General features: G+C 36.6%; 1 protein-coding gene and 2 pseudogenes across 1 annotated transcript in view; 2 read left to right on the plus strand and 1 right to left on the minus strand.

Annotated features, from left to right (window-relative positions):
• Nucleotides 1-7,397, plus strand: part of LOC138319023 (RAC-beta serine/threonine-protein kinase-like) — a 54,026-nt gene extending 46,629 nt beyond the window's left edge. The window contains exon 11 of the mRNA XM_069261905.1: nucleotides 1,760-7,397. Coding sequence (XP_069118006.1) covers nucleotides 1,760-2,020 — 261 coding nt within the window. The 3' untranslated portion in view covers nucleotides 2,021-7,397. The remainder of the gene's footprint in view (nucleotides 1-1,759) is intronic.
• A 3,906-nt stretch (nucleotides 7,398-11,303) lies between these two features.
• On the minus strand, nucleotides 11,304-20,397 carry LOC138319735 (toll-like receptor 7; annotated as a pseudogene).
• A 509-nt stretch (nucleotides 20,398-20,906) lies between these two features.
• LOC138319736 (uncharacterized) lies at nucleotides 20,907-23,443 on the plus strand (annotated as a pseudogene).
• The last annotated feature ends 1,323 nt before the right edge of the window (nucleotides 23,444-24,766 follow it).

The following is a 24,766-nucleotide window of genomic DNA, read 5'->3' on the forward strand; positions in this document are numbered from 1 at the left end:
CTCAATAAGGCAATGGTTCTGTACTGAGTGTATTACAAGGAGACAGTTCACTCAATAAGGCAATGGTTCTGTACTAGTGTATTCAGACACAAGGAGACAGTTCAACTCAATAAGGCAATGGTTCTGTTCTAGTGTATTACAAGGAGACAGTTCACTCAATAAGGCAATGGTTCTGTACTGAGTGTATTACAAGGAGACAGTTCACTCAATAAGGCAATGGTTCTGTACTGAGTGTATTACAAGGAGACAGTTCACTCAAATACAGCAATGGTTCTGTCTGAGTGTATTACAAGGAGACAGTTCACTCAATAAGGCAATGGTTCTGTCTAAGTGTATTACAAGGAGACAGTTCACTCAATAAGGCAATGGTTCTGTACGTGTATACAAGGAGACAGTTCACTCAATAAGGCAATGGTTCTGTTCTAGTGTATTACAAGGAGACAGTTCACTCAATAAGGCAATGGTTCTGTACTGAGTGTATTACAAGGAGACAGTTCACTCAATAAGGCAATGGTTCTGTACTGAGTGTATTACAAGGAGACAGTTACACATCAATAGCAAGTGTATTACAAGGAGACAGTTCACTCAATAAGGCAATGGTTCTGTACTGAGTGTATTACAAGGAGACAGTTCACTCAATAAGGCAATGGTTCTGTACTGAGTGTATTACAAGGAGACAGTTCACTCAATAAGGCAATGGTTCTGTACTGAGTGTATTACAAGGAGACAGTTCACTCAATAAGCAATGGTTCTGTACTGAGTGTATTACAAGGAGACAGTTCATCAATAAGGCAATGGTTCTGTACTGAGTTATACAAGGAGACAGTTCATCAATAAGGCAATGGTTCTGTACTGAGTGTATTACAAGGAGACAGTTCACTCAATAAGGCAATGGTTCTGTACTGAGTGTATTACAAGGAGACAGTTCACTCAATAAGGCAATGGTTCTGTACTGAGTGTATTACAAGGAGACAGTTCACTCAATAAGGCAATGGTTCTGTACTGAGTGTATTACAAGGAGACAGTTCACTCAATAAGCAATGGTTCTGTACTGAGTGTATTACAAGGAGACAGTTCACTCAATAAGGCAATGGTTCTGTACTGAGTGTATTACAAGGAGACAGTTCACTCAATAAGGCAATGGTTCTGTACTGAGTGTATTACAAGGAGACAGTTCACTCAATAAGGCAATGGTTCTGTACTGAGTGTATTACAAGGAGACAGTTCACTCAATAAGGCAATGGTTCTGTTCTAAGTGTATTACAAGGAGACAGTTCACTCAATAAGGCAATGGTTCTGTACTGAGTGTATTACAAGGAGACAGTTCACTCAATAAGGCAATGGTTCTGTACTGAGTGTATTACAAGGAGACAGTTCAGTCAATAAGGCAATGGTTCTGTACTGAGTGTATTTAAAGGAGACACAGTTCAAGTTTATAACAAAAAGACAACTATTTAAAGTAAAAAAAGATAATGACAATTGAAGTCACATTGTTTAACCATTGCAGATAGAGCAATGAAAATTAAATCTTTCAATAAACTGAGAACTAGTTGCAAGTGAGAAAAATAAGTAAATTTTGGACAACCATCATTCAAGAGTATGACTGGCCAGCTCATGACATCTTACCAAACTCTTATAATCTGTATTCTACCTACAAAAGTGATATACTGTCAGACTTAATTGTGTGTGAACATTGTATACTCCTGTGTATAGAACATTTAATTTTTAATATCTGATTATTTGATGATGCTCTCCACAGATCCCGCCTCCCTGGAAGCCTGACGTTAAGAGTACCTGTGACACTAAGTATATCCCAGACGAGTTTGCCCGTGAGCCCATGTCTCTGACTCCACCTCATCACGGCCAGAGTGAACTTTCACAGAGCTCCCGACAATTACTGTCCATACAAGAGGAAGGCGAGCTGCCGTACTTTGAACAGTTTTCTTACCATGGCACCAGTAGCCGGAGCTTCGGTAGCTACCTAAGCCAATCTGTGACAGGCTCTGATGAAATGTTTTAATGTTTGGCAAAGTTTTAATCAGCTTAAATTTGAAAACAATATTTTGTTTTCAAATGATACGTTTCTTGTAATAATGACCGGTATATAGCTTTTAAAACTGAAACTAACTACAGTATCATAAAAAGTATTTTTATGGTGATGACGCTATCCTTTTTTCCCCGTTGACAGCTACAATTAGGTCTTCTGATATGACCCCCCTAGCTATTATTTAAATTATAATTCTTTTTAAATTGAAAAATTTTGGACAAAATAAAACACAAAAAAACAACTTATGCACCTTCCTTCATAATATGAAGTGAAACCAACCGAGGGCGACATCATCATATTTATGTATTATTATAATTAAATCTTAGTGGGCGCATAGCTTAGATAAATTGGTGTTCAATCATCTCAACAGAGAATGTGCTATATCACGATAAGACAATCTCCTTGTGATTTCCCAATGAATTACTATTTTTATACAACACATGTAACTGAGAGCTTCCAAAAAATATCTGGATAGTGAATCTATACATGGAATTCAATCCTGTCTTTAAAAAAAAAAAGGCAAGAAAGAGAAAAAGACAAAGCAAAAAAAAAAGAGAAAGAAAAGGTATGTACGTATCAGAAGTATTTTAGTCATGTTGACGTACTATGTAATCAAATAAACTAATGACTATAAAGAGCATCAGACTGTAGCAAGTACTATGACTGCTACATGAGATCACAAGTATGAATGTCGGAGTGTACGGTTGTCTGTGGTGTGTAAGAGTGCATGGTCTCATCATACTGGTGCTGGTGTCATTTCCAGTAGTTTAGTTGTAAGTAGCCTCACTGCTGTTAGGGATGGCAAGACAAAAGCATTACAAATGTCTTGTTAAATGCACCTTACTGAAATTTTATTTTGGCGTAAATGTGTCTTTTGGCACCTGTTACAAATGAGCTGCTTATAACTTAATGTTAAACTGTTGTGCCTTTTATGTTGTTTTTTTTAAGAATATGCCAAAATAATTTTCTTTGATCAATGGATATTTCACCTTAGCCTTTTAAATTGGATCCTAATGCATGAACAGACTGTTATGAACAGTTTAAAAAATATTCTAGAACATGAAATCAAAACACTTTTTGCTATAGTTGAGTTTTCAATAAAGTATTAATACTATTTCATATTTTTTCAAATATTCTTCATGGTTAACGTACCATGCATTACTGTTCAATCAGTCAAAATCTTCATAGTAATGTATGGTTTGATTATAAAGCTTTGTGATATATGTAAGTATTTAAAGAAAAGCTAAGAGAAGTTAAATGATTTTTTAAAAAAATAATTGACTTAAATGAAAGTGAAATTTATTGATAAATTTGTTGATCAATTTCTGAGTGTATGATTGTTTGACAAAATATTAGGTGTGCCTAGTAGACTTTGTGCAATGTAACATTTTAATATACTGTTATTATAATACATGTATAACCAAAGGTATTAATTCAATACTACTTGTACTGGAGATTTAGAGAATTACATTTATTTTTAAGGATGTTGTAATCTCATCACTATATTTTCCAGACGTGAAGACTCACATTCTGTTGTATTACAGCACTGTCTGGGTGTGGAGACATACCGTACTGTTGTATTACAGCACTGTCTGGGTGTGGAGACACACCGTATTGTTGTATTACAGCACTGTCTGGGTGTGGAGACACCGTACTGTTGTATTACATCACTGTCTGGTTGTGGAGACACACCGTACTGTTGTATTACAGCACTGTCTGGTTGTGGAGACACACCGTACTGTTGTATTACAGCACTGTCTGGGTGTGGAGACACACCACACTGTTGTATTACAGCACTGTCTGGGTGTGGAGACACACCGTACTGTTGTATTACATCACTGTCTGGGTGTGGAGACACACCGTACTGTTGTATTACAGCACTGTCTGGGTGTGGAGACACACCGTACTGTTGTATTACAGCACTGTCTGAGTGTGGAGACACTGTACTGTTGTATTACAGCACTGTCTGACACACCGTACTGTTGTATTACAGCACTGTCTGGGTGTGGAGACACACCGTACTGTTGTATTACAGCACTGTCTGGGTGTGGAGACACACCACACTGTTGTATTACAGCACTGTCTGGGTGTGGAGACACACCGTACTGTTGTATTACAGCACTGTCTGGGTGTGGAGACACACCACACTGTTGTATTACAGCACTGTCTGGGTGTGGAGACACACCGTACTGTTGTATTACAGCACTGTCTGGGTGTGAAGACACACCATACTGTTGTATTACAGCACTGTCTGGGTGTGGAGACACACCATACTGTTGTATTACATCACTGCCTGGGTGTGGAGACACACCGTACTGTTGTATTACATCACTGTCTGGGTGTGGAGACACACCGTACTGTTGTATTACAGCACGGTCTCTGTGTGGAGTCACACCATACTGTTATATTACATCACTGTCTGGGTGTGAAGACACACCATACTGTTGTATTACAGCACTGTCTGGGTGTGGAGACACCGTACTGTTGTATTACAGCACTGTCTGGGTGTGGAGACACACCGTACTGTTGTATTACAGCACTGTCTAGGTGTGGAGACACACCGTACTGTTGTATTACAGCACTGTCTGGGTGTGGAGACACACCGTACTGTTGTATTTCATCACTGTCTGGGTGTGGAGACACACCGTACTGTTGTATTACAGCACTGTCTGGGTGTGGAGACACCGTACTGTTGTATTACAGCACGGTCTGGGTGTGAAGACACACCGTACTGTTGTATTACAGCACGGTCTGGGTGTGGAGACACCGTACTGTTGTATTACAGCACGGTCTGGGTGTGGAGACACACCGTACTGTTGTATTACATCACTGTCTGGGTGTGGAGACACACCGTACTGTTGTATTACATCACTGTCCTGGTGTGGAGACACACCGTACTGTTGTATTACATCACTGTCTGGGTGTGGAGACACCGTACTGTTGTATTACAGCACGGTCTGGGTGTGGAGACACTGTACTGTTGTATTACAGCACGGTCTGGGTGTGGAGACACCGTACTGTTGTATTACAGCACGGCCTGGGTGTGGAGACACACAGTACTGTTGTATTACAGCACTGTCTGGGTGTGGAGACACCGTACTGTTGTATTACAGCACTGTCTGGGTGTGGAGACACACCGTACTGTTGTATTACAGCACTGTCTGAGTGTGGAGACACCGTACTGTTGTATTACAGCATTGTCTGGGTGTGGAGATCCACCGTACTGTTGTATTACAGCACTGTCTGGGTGTGGAGACACACCGTACTGTTGTATTACAGCACTGTCTGGGTGTGGAGACACACCACACTGTTGTATTACAGCACTGTCTGGGTGTGGAGACACACCGTACTGTTGTATTACAGCACTGTCTGGGTGTGGAGACACACCACACTGTTGTATTACAGCACTGTCTGGGTGTGGAGACACACCGTACTGTTGTATTACAGCACTGTCTGGGTGTGGAGACACACCGTACTGTTGTATTACAGCACTGTCTGGGTATGGAGATACACAATACTGTTGTATTACAGCACTGTCTGGGTGTAGAGACACACCGTACTGTTGTATTACAGCACTGTCTAGGTGTGGAGACACACCGTACTGTTGTATTACAGCACTATTAATCAAAATGGCTACATGTTGTGAGTGTATGGTATAAATTGGCACATGTGTAATTAATTGTACTTGAAATTGTTTACATAATAATTGTAATTATCAATATTGACTTTATCATTTATTGTTAAATTTTAATATTCTGTGGCAGAATACAATAATTAATAAGTTGTTTTAACCTAATTTTTAGAGTGGAATGCTGGCATTTCTTTTCAAATAAGACTTTTTACCTAATTGTATATAAAGGATGTATTTAATGATTCTTTCCTAAAACTTCTAGCTTGCATATTGGAAAATGACTACCGGAAATCTTAGGACACGCAGCTGTCTCATAGCACAGTGTATCACATTCAGTTAATATTGGCTATGTATCATGAAACAAATGGTTTTATTACAGGCTGATGGACCATAATTGAGTAAGTAGAGAGTTAGACATTTCTGGTACCTAGATACATATATGGCTCTTGAGTTTTGGTATGTGAACCATGTACATTCAGTAGTTCATCTGTTCATGTACACTTTCATACTAAAATTCAAATCTTCAGTGTCTTTAAGAAATACAGAATAGATCCCTGTGAGTTTTGAAATGGTATATATACTATTTAAGAAACTGTCTCGTAAAAAGATTCTTAATCACTTGGTTTCCTTTACAGGTTAAAGTTGAGCAATGATAAGTGCACAATCACAACTTTTTACAGAGAGCCCGGTGATGATGCCTATATAATATAATGCTCAGACTTTTCTTTGAAACAAAGGATGCATAAGAAGAAACTACAGTGAATCCTGACTTTACCGACATCTATTTTGACTGAGTAAATGTATCTGATAAGTCGAGTGTCGGTAAAGTCAGTGTTGGTACAGTAGTATCTATCTATTTAGACTAGTCGTGAATTTTCGACTTAATCTTATGCTTTATCCTTAAAAACTAGATTCTGAGCTGTGTCGTGTTTAGAACAACTAAGCTTACAACTTACAGTATAGTCAATCAGATATATATAGGTCAGAAAGATCTTTGTAAATAAAAAAAAAAATAAAAAAAATAAAAATTAATTTTAACAGCTCATACTATTTTCATCAAGCACTAAATTAATTTTAACAGCTGATACTATTTTCATCAAGCACTAACATTTTGTTACATTCCCAGTTTCGATAACCCAAACTTACCTTTCATATAATGTGTGTCTACCTCGGTGCCTTTCATTTAGCATAATCAAAATGTACAACACTTGTTTTGTATTGTTTGGGTAGGTATGTTGGGGATACAAGGCAGTATATCAGAGGGGAGAACAGATATCAACAAATACTGTCATATCTTTGGTTGAGCCTGGTTGCATGATGTTCTGTAATGTAGATTTATCATGGATATGGAGTGGAAAGCTAACAATCTTAGTCTGTGTGTCAGACTTAAACATTATTTATAGAGACAATATGAATATGTTACCCTGTAAAGATATTTCATAAAAGCAAATAATATGTTGATTGATATTTTATTTCGTATTGGAAGCAGCCAAGGCCCCTGATATGGCCGGTCTGTATGTAGTGTGTAAAGCTTGTGTTATATTTGGTTTACTCCATTGTTTGGTTATGTTGTTCCCTCTATGATAACTTCTAATATCAGGTAGTTAAATCAAGCTAGGAATACAGAGAATTATACATATGTATGAACAGCCATATATTAAGAAAAGACAACTCATGGCAAATGTTGTGTAAAAATAAAAAATTATGTAGTTTAATAAACGACTTATGTTTTTTAGACTTTACGAAAGAAACGATCCATCCCTTTTCAGGCCGATCTTTATTGCAAGCTGTATTGAGATGACACGGCTTTGGAAAAACTGTGGATAATCCAATCTTGCTTGTAACGAACATTTCTTTTGGCTTTAAATTTACTTTTTCAGCTTATAAATGCGAAAATGATGTTTGTAACGCGGCTTCTGATTGTCTGATACAACGGAGTAATTATTTCACAAAATAAGATTCTCTCAGTGAGTTTGGAACTTTGAAGAGATTAGTTAAGGATGTACTCCTCTGAGAAGTCAAAATTTTCTTGTATTAAACTTTTTTCTCATATAGATTTTTGGAAATAGGAGTTCATGCCATAAAAGAAAATAGAAGAAAAAAACATATGTCCGTGTGCTCTTTTTTGAGCTATTGTCACTCAAAGATACCTAATTGACAAAATATTGGATTTTATGTGAATTTTGCCGTTTTGACCATATATACAATAAATTAAAGCCATGATTTCCGAATGAGGTGTTTGATATGTATAGATGTTTGTAGAATTTATTTTCTAGTAGTCTTCTTTAAAAATATACCAGTTTTGATCAATAAGACTTACATTTTTTCTAACAACATATGCAACATATGCTACCCCTACCCCTTAATTTTGAGCTTCAAAATGCACCATTTTCAGCAATTTTTGCCAAATTTAGCCCTTTATAGAAAAAGTTCTGGTATTAAACTTTTGTTAATATTTTGCATATCAATAGGAAAAGGGTTCTTCTTTCAGAATCAGGCAGAAAAATGGGGGGTCCGTGTGCTTACTTTTTTGCCCCACTTGAATATTTGTTATTTTTCAATATTTTAGTGTAAAAAATTAAAGTGCTCAAATTACCATTAAATGTAAAAATAAAGTGAAAACAGTGAATCATTTCATACATTAATGCTCAATATTTTAATTATCACGAACCAAGTAAAGATTTACAGCAAAAATTAGCTCAATACAGCTAAAAATGCTGGTGCAGTGATGATTTAAGTAAAAACAATTTCAGTAAAAAATGGTAAAACTGTGGCTCTACTTGACGCGAAAAAAGACAAAATTTAAAAATGGCCGCCAAATGGGCCATTTCTTAAAATCCCCGTATAAAAAAATCTGCAGAAGTTAGAACTGTAATTTTTTGACAAAATTTGCAACTGGCAACTTGCTACAGATATTGATAAATTGTATTTGAAAATCTCATAACTTCTTTGATCTTTGTCGAAACGAGACTTCAACGGGACTGAAACCTCAGAAGAACACATCCTTAATGCTAAATATTTTAATTACCACGAACCCAGTAAAGATTTACAGCAAAAATTACCTCGATACAGCTAAAAATACTGGCGCAGTGATGATTTAAGTAAAAACAATTTCAGTAAAAAATGGTAAAACTGTGGCTCTACTCAAAGCGAAAAAAGACACAATTTCAAAATGGCCGCCAAATGGGCCATTTCTTAAAATCCCCATATAAAAAAATCTACTAAAGCTAGAAATGTAATTTTTTGACAAAATTTGCAACTGGTAACTTCCTACAGATATTGATAGATTTTATTTGAAAATCTCATAACTTCTTTGATCTTTGTCGAAACGAGACTTCAACGGGACTGAAACCTGAGAAGAATACAACCTTAAAACAAACCTAATTCTATCCAAAGAGAAAAGAAAAATTCCAATTCGTGAAAGGAGATAGTGTGGCTATTTTGTATGTGTAAGGGTCCGCGGTGGCCGAGTGGTTAAGATGTCCCGACATATTACCACAAGCCCTCCACCTCTGGGAAGCGGGTTCGAATCCCATGTGGGGCGGTACTGACCGCTGGTCGGTGGTTTTTCTCCGGGTACTCCGGCTTTCCTCCACCAACAAACCTGGCACGTCCTTACATGACCCTGGCTGTTAATAGGACGTAAAAATAAACAAACCAAAAAAGTATGTGTAAATGTACTACTAGCATTCTACAAACAGCCGATTCTCTGATTGCATGGCGTCCATTCACGAACTATGATTTTACACGTCACTAAATCTATATCCTACCAGGAAGAAGACAAGATTTACCACAAAGGATTTTAGCTTACCAACCGGGTGTATAGCAATTTGCTTCCTAATAAAGAAGGCATGTTGTTATTTTATATACCCATACAATAGATGGACCTTTAAATAAAATTCTATAGTATTGACGATCCATTCACGAACTACATGATTTTACAGGCCACTAAACATTAGATCCGTATACGTACCAGGAAGAAGGCAAGATTTACCACAAAGGCTCAGAAAAGTTAATTTACCTACCGGGTGTATAATTTGCTTCTTACATGTATATCAGGAAGATTAAGCTCTATAAAAGTGGAAAAACCAGATGGTTGTAAATTGTTAGATATTTTAGCGGAAAAAAAGAAAATATATGAGAAGCTGTAATCTTTAAAAAAAACCTTTATATATCAAACACTGAGGAAGTTTGTAAGTGATTTTGTTATCATCCGTACAGATGTGTCAGATCTGGTAGTGGAGTAGAACTTTCCGGGTTACTTTTAGTTAGTACATCTTACTCGGATCCTAGACAAGAAATTGTATCACAAAAGGGCGATATTTGGTTCACAGGCATGTTCCTCTAAAAACAAAATAGTATTGACACTATGGTAAGGGTCTTCAGCACAGGCACTTCACTTGCGTGTAAAAAAGTTTTTAAGATATTTTCTATATCACCAACGGTTGGTATGTTGACACGTGACAGACGACATCCATCCTCATCATCTGTTTCGGAATAAATTAATTTTTCATTTTCCGTATCACATATTATACATAGTTGTACATGTGTGATATCGATAAGCAATCATACAGGAAAATATTTCCCCAATTATTTTTTTATCATATAACAATATTCTGATAAATTTGAATAAAAAGCTTTGTTAAATTTTGAATTTTATTAAAATTTCTAATATTGAAGTTAAGTTGATGCTATTTGATTTGGTCACAACAATATTCTTACTAAGAAGATGCTGCTTCTGCATACGCTCACACTAAAATCCTGCTCAGAAAAAAAAAAACTTTTCTGCACAAATACACTGTCTGGGTGTGGAGACACACCGTACTGTTGTATTACAGCACTGTCTGGGTGTGGAGACACACCGTACTGTTGTATTACATCACTGCCTGGGTGTGGAGACACACCATACTGTTGTATTACAGCACATTTAGGTGTGGAGACACACCATACTGTTATATTACATAACTGTCTCGGTGTTGAGACACACCATACTGTTGTATTACAGCACTGTCTTGGTGTGGAGATCCACCGCACTGTTGTATTACAGCACTGTCTGGGTGTGGAGACACACCGTACTGTTGTATTACAGCACTGTCTGGGTGTGGAGACACACCGTTTTGTTGTATTACAGCACTGTCTGAGTGTGGAGACACCGTACTGTTGTATTACAGCACTGTCTGGGTGTGGAGACACACCACACTGTTGTATTACAGCACTGTCTTGGTGTGGAGACACACCACACTGTTGTATTACATCACTGTCTGGGTGTGGAGACACACCACACTGTTGTATTACAGCACTGTCTGGGTGTGGAGACACACCGTACTGTTGTATTACAGCACTGTCTGGGTGTGGAGACACACCACACTGTTGTATTACATCACTGTCTGGGTGTGGAGACACACCACACTGTTGTATTACAGCACTGTCTAGGTGTGGAGACACACCGTACTGTTGTATTACAGCACTGTCTGGGTGTGAAGACACACCGTACTGTTGTATTACAGCACTGTCTGGGTGTGGAGACACACCGTACTGTTGTATTACAGCACTGTCTGGGTGTGGAGACACACCGTACTGTTGTATTACAGCACTGTCTGGGTGTGGAGACACACCGTACTGTTGTATTACAGCACTGTCTGGGTGTGGAGACACATCGTACTGTTGTATTACAGCACTGTCTGGGTGTAGAGACACACCGTACTGTTGTATTACAGCACTGTCTAGGTGTGAAGACACACCGTACTGTTGTATTACAGCACTACCAATCAGAATATGTTGTCAATGTGTGCAGTGTTTCTACACAGTGAACATGTTATGAGATACAGAATGTATTGTCAATGTGTGCAGTGTTTCTACACAACGAACATGTTATGAAATACAGAATATGTTGTCAATGTGTGCAGTGTTTCTACACAGTGAACACGTTATGCGATACAGAATATGTTGTCAATGTGTGCAGTGTTTCTACACAGTGAACACGTTATGCGATACAGAATATGTTGTCAATGTGTGCAGTGTTTCTACACAGTGAACATGTTATGAGATACAGAATATGTTGTCAATGTGTGCAGTGTTTCTACACAGTGAACATGTTATGAGATACAGAATGTGTTGCCAATGTGTGCAGTGTTTCTACACCACGAACATGTTATGAGATACAGAATGTGTTGTCAATGTGTGCAGTGTTTCTACACCACGAACATGTTATGAGATACAGAATATGTTGTCAATGTGTGCAGTGTTTCTACACCACGAACATGTTATGAGATACGTTATATGTTGTCAATGTGTGCAGTGTTTCTACACCACGAACATTCAATGTGTGCAGTGTTTCTACACCACGAACAGTCAATGTGTGTAGTGTTTCTACAAAACGAAAATGTCATGAGATACAGTATATGTTGTCAATGTGTGCAGTGTTTCTACACCACGAACAGTCAATGTGTGTAGTGTTTCTACAAAACGAAAATGTTATGAGATACAGTATATGTTGTCAATGTGTGCAGTGTTTCTACACCACGAACATGTTATGAGATACAGAATATGTTGTCAATGTGTGCAGTGTTTCTACACCACGAACAGTCAATGTGTGTAGTGTTTCTACAAAACGAAAATGTTATGAGATACAGTATATGTTGTCAATGTGTGCAGTGTTTCTACACCACGAACATGTTATGAGATACAGAATATGTTGTCAGTGTGTGCAGTGTTTCTACACCACGAACATGTTATGAGATACAGAATATGTTGTCAATGTGTGCAGTGTTTCTACACCACGAACATGTTATGAGATACATTATATGTTGTCAATGTGTGCAGTGTTTCTACACCACGAACATGTTATGAGATACAGAATATGTTGTCAATGTGTGCAGTGTTTCTACACAACGAACATGTTATGAGATACAGAATATGTTGTCAATGTGTGCAGTGTTTCTACACCACGAACATGTTATGAGATACATTATATGTTGTCAATCTGTGCAGTGTTTCTACACAACGAACAGTCAATGTGTGCAGTGTTTCTACAAAACGAAAATGTTATGAGATACAGTATATGTTGTCAATGTGTGCAGTTTTCTACACCACGAACAGTCAATGTGTGCAGTGTTTCTACACCAAGAACATGTTATAAGATACAGTATATGTTGTCAATGTGTGCAGTGTTTCTACACCACGAACAGTCAATGTGTGCAGTGTTTCTACACCACGAACATGTTATGAGATACAGTATATGTTGTCAATGTGTGCAGTGTTTCTACACCACGAACAGTCAATGTGTGCAGTGTTTCTACACCAAGAACATGTTATAAGATACAGTATATGTTGTCAATGTGTGCAGTGTTTCTACACCACGAACAGTCAATGTGTGCAGTGTTTCTACACCACGAACAGTCAATGTGTGCAGTGTTTCTACACCACGAACATGTTATGAGATACAGTATATGTTGTCAATGTGTGCAGTGTTTCTACACCACGAACATGTTATGAGATACAGTATAGGTTGTCAATGAGTTCATTGTTTCAATCTCCATGTATCCAGCATCAGCGATGGTCTCCTTATATTATGTTAATCTGGTTCATCGTACGTTTTGTTTTTCTTGCAAACTTTCCTCAAACCTGGACTTAATCCCCCTCCCCCTCCTTTCAATCAAGACAAACACATACAATGTCCAATGTGGTATGCCGTGTTATTAGAGTTTTAAAATACAGTCCTTAATCGGACAAACGAATTTAATATAAATGTATATTTCTAAAGAAACAGGTATTGAATGTCTGTAAAATAGATTACATAATATATAGAATACAGCTGGCAGTGTCTAGAAATATATAATTATATAAGTTTCATAAAATTTATTCAAATATTTACAATAAAACCGCCATAGGATTTACCTTTATGGCGACTGGTTGAACTTGACAACCGGTAACCCCGGTAATGTGCAATTACACAACGAACATGTTATGAGATACAGAATGTGTTGTCAATGTGTGCAGTGTTTCTACACCACGAACAGTCAATGTGTGCAGTGTTTCTACACAACGAACATGTTATGAGATACAGTATAGGTTGTCAATGTGTGCAGTGTTTCTACACAACGAACAGTCAATGTGTGCAGTGTTTCTACACAACGAACAGTCAATGTGTGCAGTGATTCTACACAACGAACAGTCAATGTGTGCAGTGATTCTACACCACGAACAGTCAATGTGTGCAGTGATTCTACACCACGAACAGTCAATGTGTGCAGTGATTCTACACCACGAACAGTCAATGTGTGCAGTGATTCTACACAACGAACAGTCAATGTGTACAGTGATTCTACACAACGAACAGTCAATGTGTGCAGTGATTCTACACCACGAACAGTCAATGTGTGCAGTGTTTCTACACAGTGAAAATGTTATGAGATACAGTATAGGTTGTCAGTGTGTGCAGTGTTTCTACACCACGAACATGTTATGCAATACAGAATGTGTTGTCAATGTGTACGGTGTTTCTACAACAATTTACCCTTATGGCGCCTGGTTGAACTTGACAACCGGTAACCCCGGTAATGTGCAATTACCCCTACTAACTAAAATGTACAACATGGAAGACCTGTTTTAAACTAACTGAAACATGAAACGGAAATATATCAATAACATTAGAAATAAAATAGGCAATAATAAATCAGATATTCAATTAATCAGAATAAAGAATTAGGCAATAACAACTGAAAAGATCGCATTCAATTAGAAATTTATAATTAACTCATCGTCTATATTAGAACATAATATGTTCGTAGTGCATCAGTACTCAGGGAAAGTTTTCCTGTGGAGGCGGAAAAAGTCAGACTTAATTCGATAATCCGAAGTATGACCTTACTGCGAAAGTGACAGACAAGAGAATCTGAAATTGGTAACTTTTTGCCAATTCTATTGTCCAATCAGGGACTGTATTTTAAAACTCCAATAACACGGAAGTTTGCTATGAAAGGTAATGTGAAATGTTTACTTTTGCCGCAAATATACAGCATATATTTCAAGATACTGATTATGTATTCTCTATATATGCAAAATGATCAGATATTTATTTCATATCAATTGGAACGGACCTCTTTCAATAACAATGGAAATTTGCCAACGAACCTAGGATATGTATTTGTATACAGGTGTACCGGTGTTTTGAATGCACATATCAGATAGACATTTGAATGAAATTCAATAGTATTGACGTTCTATTCACGAATTATGATTTTACACGTCACTAAATCTAGATCCAATCAGGAAGAAAGCAAGATTTACCACAAACGGTCAGAATATTAGTTTACCTTCCGGGCGTATAACAACTTACTGCTTCATTATTCCTGTTAGCTGAGAGAGGTTCATGAAAACTATAACGGGACCAGGAGACAAAACGTGTAATATGTACACGTGTACACTACCTAACATTTCAACATTATCTTTTTTTATTTCTTTACTGCGCGTTATAATTTTATACAAAAATATTCTTTATTATACAGTTTAAAGATATTGAATCGGACATTTAAACGAAGTTCTTTAGTATTGACGTTCTATTCACGAACTATGATTTTTAAACGCCTCAAAATCAAGATCCTACTAGGAAGAAGACAAGATTTACCACAAAGGATCAGAATGTTAATTTACATACCGGGTGTATATCTTGCTTCTTAGATTTAAATCAGGAAAATTAAGCTCTGTAAAAGTGGAAAAACCAGGGGATTGTAAATTGTTCGATATTTTAGCGGAAAATGAAAATATCAGAGAAGCTATGATCTTTTAAAAACTTATATAGCCAACACTGAGCAAGTTTGTAAGGTATTTTGTTTGTCATCCGTACAGATGTGTCAGATCTGGTAGTGGAGTAGAACTTCCCAGGGTACTAGTAGTTAATACATCTTATTCGGATCCTAGACAAGAAATATCATTAAAGGGCGATACTTGGTTCACGGGCATGTTTCTCTAGAAACAAAATAGTATTGACATTATGGTAAAGGTCTTCAGCACAGGTACTCCAGGGGCGTAAATATGTGACAAATATCCGAATGCGAGAAGTGCCAGAAAAAATCTATTTATTAATTCTTGTGCATTTCCGTGCGATACTGTCAATATTTATTTTCTGATATCAACCATATTTGGTATATTGTTTTTTTATCAATGTGATCTCGGATGAGTTCGATAAACCCATAGTTTCCGCTCGATAACTTCAATATTTATTTTCTGATTTCAACCAAATTTTATAGATTGTTTTATATCAAGAGATCTCGGATGAGTTCGATAATGGTCAAAATCCATCAATATTTACAAGAGTTACGGCACTTTAAAATCGTCAAAACAGATAAATCCATGGTTTCCGCTCGATAGTTTAAAGATATATGTGCCGTATTTTTCATACTCACGAATCAAGATGAGCTTTTGATATGTTATTTATTACCAAAAGTTACCGACATTTTGAGAATTACAGTATTTTCAATGCTTACGTTTTAATTTTACGAGTACATATAAGAGCTGAAAATGATTTTTGGCAGTACTGCCAAAAATCATTATATGTACATCTATAGTGAAGTGAAATGAGTACATACGGTCGAACCATGAAGCCAAATCGTGGTCTACAATTTCATTTAGCATTTTTATAATGTTATCAGTCATTGTAAAGTGATTTCTGCAGGTATGTTTCCATATAAACATACATAAGGCATAAAAACCAACAATTTTACAGTACTTAAATTCTGTGTTGCAACTAACGTTTGTCAGACATCTGGAACCATTTGAATGATTTTCACGGCTTCATTCATCAAACCTTACGGTTTTCAATAGATTTATGAAGAAAAAATAACATGTCAAAATTTTCGTCCAGTTACGGCACATATAACTTTAAATATTTATTTCCGATTTCAACCAAATTTTACAGAATGTTTTATATCGATGAGATCTCGGATGAGTTCGATAATGGTCAAAATCCATCAATACTTAAAGAGTTACGGCACTTTAAAAGCGTCAAAACAGATAAATCCATGGTTTCACCTCGATGACTTTAATATTTGTTGTCCGATTTCAACCAAATTTTATATTGTTTCATATCATTGTGATCTTAGGCGGGTTCGATACTGTTCAAACTCCGTCAATATTTGCAAGAGTTACAGGATTTAAAATCGTCAAAACGTTGGAAAAGTCTTAGATTTTGATGGAAAACAAATGTTACCGCTATTATAATTTATCAAAAAGTAATGAAAGAGTCACCAATGCGACAATGCTACATGCCCAACATCAGCTACCATAAATATTGCATCGTATTAATAATAAGAATAATTTGTCAAACTTTGTGTATTGGCGACCACAAAATCAATGAATGTTGCTGGAAAAACTAGGATTAATTGTAGGTTTTACAACGATTATATAGGTAACTTAAATACTGTTATAAAAATAACTGAATCTCTAAAAGGTACGACATGGTATAGCTTCAAATGTTTTATAGATCATCATTCGTAGTTTGGTTGTTTCGCAATTAATTAATGGGTTAACATATTCACCGAAAGTTCTTGTAGTAAATTTTAGAAAGATAATAAACGAGGTATAATATACTAAATTCGAGGTTCTATTGCAAACACAAGAACATCTTATGTTGTTGCATAGCATTAACAAGCACAGATTATGTTTCATAACCACATGGATGTCTGTTACCTATTTTACATAGTGGATATAATTAACGTTCAATGTCACCCAAAACTGATCCTTGTCTTTCTGTAAAATCCTCTATTTCTCCAACAGAATAGAAAGCTTTCACCCAACGATTGCTGATTTCACTGGTAGATCAGCTATCAAAGTTTACAATAATCAAATTTTATACCAGACAGAATGATGATGAAGGTTTTACTCCTCTGTATTTGACTCCTGAGGTAATCCTGTCTGGACACGCCGGGGTCTGTATCACAAACAGGGTTAAACAAGGAATAACCGCGGCTTTCCAAGTGTCCAGCAAGGCTCCCTATAATCCACTTCCGTTTTAATGCATCCTCGTCACCAAATGATATATAGCTGTCAAAATCGAATTTTTCGTTCAATTTCACCCAGTAGTGAGCCTTGTCTCTCTGTAAAATCCTCTATTTCTCCAACACGACAGAAAGCTTTCACCCAACGATTGCTGATTTCACTGGCAGATAAGTTGTCAAAGTTTATAATAATCAAATTTCGTCGCAAATCATTTTTATACGTTTTCCAGATGATATTGAATTCGAATTCAGGCCAAGTTGGTTGTGATTCTTCTATTACGTCGTTTTTCTGACAGTTATGTGGTGAATTGAAGTATTTCTCCGACAGAATGACGATAAAATTTTTACTCTTCTGTATTTGGCACCTGAGGTAATCCTGTCTGGACACGGCGACGTGTGAATCACGAACAGGAATGAACAAGGAATAACAGCGGCTTTCTAAGAGTGTTGCGAGGCTCCCAATAACCCACTTCCGTTTCAATGTATCCTCGTCATCAAATGATATATAGCTGTCATAATCGAATTCACATGATTTTTTAACACGGCGAAGTTTTCGGCGATATAACACATATATTTCCGAAAAGAAGAACAGTCGACATAGGATGATTGTAATTATTATAGCAAGTAGAGCTATCAGACACATCAAAATGATGATTAGATTTGATCTACCTGAAACACAATCTAAAGAAGAAAAATCAGCCACTGTAATTTCACTTCCGCCGAGGTTCTGACAGATGTATGATGTTTCGTTATCCTTATAACTACGGTAGGAGAGCCAAGATTGTAACCAGACGTCCTCACATGAACATGTAATCAAAACACGTCCCAAAGACAGTGTAGAAGGATCTCTATTCTGGAAAGGACGTGGCAGGGATGTCAATTTGTTTCCAATGATATTGATCTTTGCCTCCTTAGGTAAAGCAAATGCTGCACTTTCAAATATTTAGTAGACTGGGTTTCCAGAAAGATCCAACTCTGCGATGCGGCGGAGATAAGTTCTGACCTCAATTTTTTTAATATTGTTCCCTGCCAGGAGAAGTTGCCACTTGTCCCCGTTTCCCCACGGCAGAAACTTTGCCATCGTTGTAAGATCCTGGTTCTGACAATCGACAACAACTCGGTCCTGGCTAGGTTGGTTATAACAATGGCATTTCCGCGGGCAGAATTCAGTGATATTACATACCATCAAGTCAGATTTTTCTGGATATTTGTTGTAGCTTATGTCAGTAATCGTGATACCGTTAAGTTCTATCGGCCTCTCACAGACGTAACCGTCTATATCATTTACTATATTTAATCGGTCTACCAAGGCAACATTAGTGTCCTAAGATAATAGTTCACCAATGTAACAATCACAAATTATCTTGTTATTAGTTAGTTTGAAAGTGAAATTAAAATTTCTAAAAATGTGATTCCAAGAATCCATGCCCAAATCTGAATAATTAAAACTCTACTAAATGAACAATTTTCAAATTTTACCTGACCGTTTGATCCAAACTTTACATCCGGTTTCGTCTTGAAACCCTGAATATTTTTTATTCTAATTATGCCAATGTTATTCGAATATGATATTTCACAAAAAGCTTCCATTACAACATTTGTGACATCAACGGAGTCTAGTTTGTTACTGGAAACGTCGATGTTCAGAATGGATTGACCACAACACAGTTTGAAGGAATTCGGCTCAATGTCGACGATGTTATTGTTCTAAAGAAACAGACTACGTAGACTTGATAAACTACGGAAGGTTGTGTTACGGATGATTTCCAGGTTGTTGTGGTTTAAGGAGAGTGTGTCGAGGTTAGACAGACAGCTTAGTCCATCAAGGTTTTCTATCTCGTTGTTGCCTAGTACCAGTTCGACGATAGTTGGAAAATCACAAATATTGGAAGGAAAAGCGTTCGTTAATGTAATCAAGTTTGGTGTTGTTAAAGTCACTGATATCCGAATGATTGTAAACGACAGAAGACCCTCGAATGTCTGTATATCTGATATGGAGATCCGCTACTACGTCAAGCTGCCACGCACGTTTGTTTTCACATGAACAACATTTCTTGTCCTGATCACAGCTATCTGGTTATACAATGTTGGGGAAATGAAGATGTAAGCTTCATCTTGCGAGTTGTCCCTTGAAGTGTTTCTTATTAAGATGAAATGAAAAGTGAACATACACATGTGGGGCTCATGCACCATACCCATTATTGCCTGGTTTACCAATATGTTTTCGTCAACTTCCAAATTATCTTTATGATATAACTATCATTGGCCCGTACTGTCGATCACAAAAGCGTTGGTTGCGTAGTCGTTCAAAACCTCTCTTGCATGTTTTTCTAAAGACGTCGATAGATTAACGTTACTTCGTTTTTCATACACATCTATAACATAAACCTAACCAATCAGAGACAAACACCGTTTCGTTGAATCCACAGTGTTTAGTTTGGGATTTCTTTACTTTAAACTCACACTTTAAAAGGATATTGCGCTTGCGACATATGCTTTAAAATCTTTATATTTTAGTGGCATTTACACAGTGTTTGAAACAAAACCAACAGACCGAGTAACCAATATGCAGTCTGTTTTGCTTAACTATATTTGGTTACTTTCATTCTCAGTAGCTATTGAAAATGTGCTGAATTACTCACCGTGGCGGCTGTACAACATGATAGACCTCTACTGTCCTGATAGCTGTTTGAACAAGGGAAGGTGGTACAACAGATGTTGTTCATGTAGAAATAAGCGTGCGTGGCAGCTTGACGGCCAAGTGGTAGCAGATCTCCATATCAGAAATATAGACATTCGAGGGTCCTCTGTTGTTTACAATCATTCGGATGGTATTGACTATGTCCATACAAAACTGAATTACGTTAATGAACGCTTAAGGAAAATTCGACTCCGTGGATGTCACAAACTTTGTAATGAAAGCTTTTTGTGAAATGTCATATTCAAATAACATGGACATGCTAGATATAAAAAATGAACTGAACTTTACGCTGAAAGCTGAGGAGGTTTATGGCTCGGGTGGTCGGATTGATTTCGAAAATTGTTCATTTAGTAGTTTCTTTAACTACTCAGAGTTTAGCCTAGGTTCATGGCGCGACCTACACAAAAACTTACATATGTCTTTAGCATTCACTAGTTTTAAGTTAACCTGTGACTGTAACATAGCGGAGCTATTTTCATGTGACATTGGTTATCTGAGGAAATTCATAGAGGAATATAGCGAATATGTTTGTGAACAACCACCCGAGCTCATGATACGAAATTGACCGACAATTTCCTTGAACATCCAGAGAAACATGATCTTATGGTATGTAATATCACCGAACCCTGCCCTCGGAAATGCCGTTGTTATAACCAACCTAGCCAGGACCGAGTTGTTGTCGATTGTCAGAACCAGAATCTTACAACGATGCCACAATTTCTGCCGTGGGGAAACGGGGACAAGTGGCGACTTCTCCTGGCAGGGAACAATATTCAGAAAATAGAGGACAGATATTATCTCAGTCGTATTGCGGAATTAGATCTTTCTGGAAACTCGATCTCATACATATCTGAAAGTGCAGCAAGTGCTTTACCAAGGGAGGCACAGATCAATATCATTGGAAATAAATTGACCTCCTTGCCACGTCCTTTCCAGAATAGAGATCCTTTTACACTGTCATTGGGACGTGTTTTGATTACATGTTCATGTGAGGACGTCTGGTTACAATCTTGGCTCTCCTACCATAGTTATGAGGATAACGAAACATCGTACATCTGTCAGAACCTCGGAGATAGTGAAATTACAGTGGCCGATTTTAGTTCTTTACATTGTTCACCAGATAGTTCAAATCTAATTATTTTGATGTGTCTGATAGGTCTACTTGCTACCATAACTACAGCTATCGTTTGTCGGCTGTTGTTCTTTCCTGAAATATATCAACGACAAGTTCGCCGTGTCAAACACGCATGTGGATTCGAGTATGACGCATATGTATCATTTTATGAAGAGGATACAACATCTGTGGTCTGAGTTTGAATTCAATATAATCTGGAAATTTTACAGAAGTGATATTCGACGAAATTTGATTATTATAAACTTTGATAACTTATCTGCCAGTGAAATCAGCCATCGTTGGGTGAAAGCTTTTTATCGTGTTGGAGAAATAGAAGACTTTACTGAACGACAAGGATCACTTTTAGATGTAATTGAACGGAAATTGTATCCATCTCGTAAGAGTAATGATAATACCATAGGAACGGGACTAGGGAAATGTAATGCCTGTCGCTGAGTTGAACTTCTAACATTAAAAACGATGTGACTAAAAGAAAATATAACCTGACAATTAGTGATAATGAATATGCCGTATATCCCATCCGTAATAAGTTGTGATAAAAAGTCCATTAACCAGTATCAGAGAAGTATTTAAGCATTAAATTACCTTCTTGTGGGATTTATGGTCGTATAATTCTCCCAGGATTGCAGACAAAGTGAATACCAAACAAAAAGGGAATTTATGAGATCATAATTCTCCTATAACTCCCGTTGGTGTAGTGATATGTTTAACGTGTATTGTGATGTTGTTATGAACGACGTCATGATGCAATGAAGCAATATGTATTTTTTTTGCGTTCTTGCATGCTACCTGAATGAAAAACCCAAATTGTTCTATATTATTTGCGACAGTATTTGTAGTTATGGTTTTGAAATGTTGAATATCCTAAAGATGGATCATATTCATTAAAATTTATTTCCATGAACTTTTTTTTACCGCGAATGACGTAGGGGGTTCTTATGACGTCGGGGGTAATTATGACGTCACAAGAAGAGGCTCCACTGACGGCGGAAGCGGGGATTTGGTAATAGCGCTAACAGTGTACATTACAGGTTGGCTTAAAAATAACAGAAAACGGAAAGCATTAAATTGCCTTCTTGGGGGATTTATGGTCCTATAATTCTCCCTGGATTGCAGACAAATTAATCATAATGCGCGTTATGCTTAAATGATTAATTTTTCTGCAATATTTATACGTATTGCGACATCAGATCATGACGTCGTTAAGAAAGACGTCACAATACATGTTATACATAGCACTACACCAACGGGAGTTATAGGAGAATTATGATCTCATAAATTCCCTTTTTGGTTGGTAAGGTTATACAGTGTCAGCCCCGAGCATGGAAATATAATGATATATTTTGTCATTCATATTAATTAATTTAATATCATATTTAGTACAAAAATCTGATTTAATTATTTCATGATATGATATAAAATGATCATATTTATGTTCACATATAAGTGAAATAATGTCAAAAGCCTTTTCTTTCAATTGCCCGATATGTAAAGATCAAATTGATATGAAATATATACGGAGCATATGTTTTTAAAACGTTTTCTTAATCATTTTTATTGTAGATAGATTTTAGCGTAAGATTGATTTTGAACAATTTCCAAGTAACTATGTAAATTCTTTGATTAAAAAAAAGTCCTGTAAAATTACCTACCATCTGCGTTGACTACAGTTTGTTTTAGAGATGATGTTAACGTCTATCGAAGGCAGTGTCAAAAGATAAACGTTCATGTTTGTGTATTAGAGTAACTCCTGTGTAATCCGCATGTTAATGTCTACCTCATATCATCAATTCTATCTGTGCAACAACAAGCAGAAAACCCTTTTATTTGAGATCCAGTAACAAATGGGAATATTCTGGACATTATTCTTATTTCGCTAGCCAAAAGCTACGTGGTTTGAATAAAAAACGAGAAGATATAATTTTAACGAAATAAACATTAGCGTAAAATTAAAAGTATTTTTGATTTATTCATCACTCATTGTTTCGTGGATTGCATTTTCGATACACCACAACAATGTCCCAAGATTATAAGACTCTTTCATAAGTGGATATGAAGGATAGGGATATTCTACTCTCGAAATGATCACAAAATGTAGCAAAACCCTCGGCTTTTTACGTGATATTTTCATAACAAATTCCGTGGTTTGCATCTTTCATAATAAAACCAGTCATATTCGTGAAAAAAATGTTAAAATTTTACCGAGGAATTAGAGATTTTGTTGACGCCGTGACGTCATGAGGCTTTATTGCATGAGTAGCCATGCAATACAGCCTCAGGCGACATGAGTGTATTGCCCTAGACCAGCCAGTATTACACCCGTAGGTATGAAAGAAAATGACCGGCTATACAAAGCAATATATCTTCTGGTCATTTTGACTTGAAAAATATCTTGACCTGAAATACACGTGAAATTCACATGAAAGCTACGTGGAATTGAGGTCAATGAAACATGAAGGAAAATTAAAAAAAAAAAAAAAAAAAAAAACCAATTTCACATGAGAAAATCTTCATGTGAATTCATGTCAAAATTTTCATTTGGATTTTAGGTCATTTTAAGGTCAAAGTTTTGACCTGAAATGTTTTTTTTTTTTTTTTTGCTCTTTTCAGGTAAATTTGTTATTGACATGAATTGACCTGAAGAAATCATGCCTGTGTACGGTAACATGTAGGAAACTTCCATTGGCTTTATTGTTATTCATAGTCAGATAAATTTTAGCGAATAATCCATTCGCAGGTATGTAGTCACGCGGTATTGTGACACTAAAAATGGATATTTGTAAGGCAACGTAAAAATTATCTATTTAACTCTCTAAAAACAAAAATAACTGATAAAAAGTTCCATTAATTAACACTATTTCACTGAAACATGTTACAAAACTCGGCTATTTGCTTTCATTTTCAAGGTTCCAATAGAAATTATTAACAAAAGAGAAATTAGAAAGCTAGGAAAATATAAAGTACATATCATTTATACATGTGAACTATTAAGTAGTTGGACTCAATATTAGTCTGCAAATCCCTATGTACTTTGACTTTGGGTTTTCCACCAGGACAAGTATTGATGCTGGTAATTAATGACAGAATACTTCATCACATCAGATTAGCACAACCAAGATGTTTCTTGTCATGAAGTCTGCACCAACACCTAAAGACTTCATAAATATGAAAAGAAATCGAAAAAATGCAACATTTGCCTAGCTTTTAATTAGAATTAACAAAGTTGACCAGTATGTACCAGGTTTACTTTAGTTGAGCT

Source organism: Argopecten irradians, chromosome 3 (assembly GCF_041381155.1).
Source record: "Argopecten irradians isolate NY chromosome 3, Ai_NY, whole genome shotgun sequence".
NCBI lineage: Eukaryota > Metazoa > Mollusca > Bivalvia > Pectinida > Pectinidae > Argopecten > Argopecten irradians.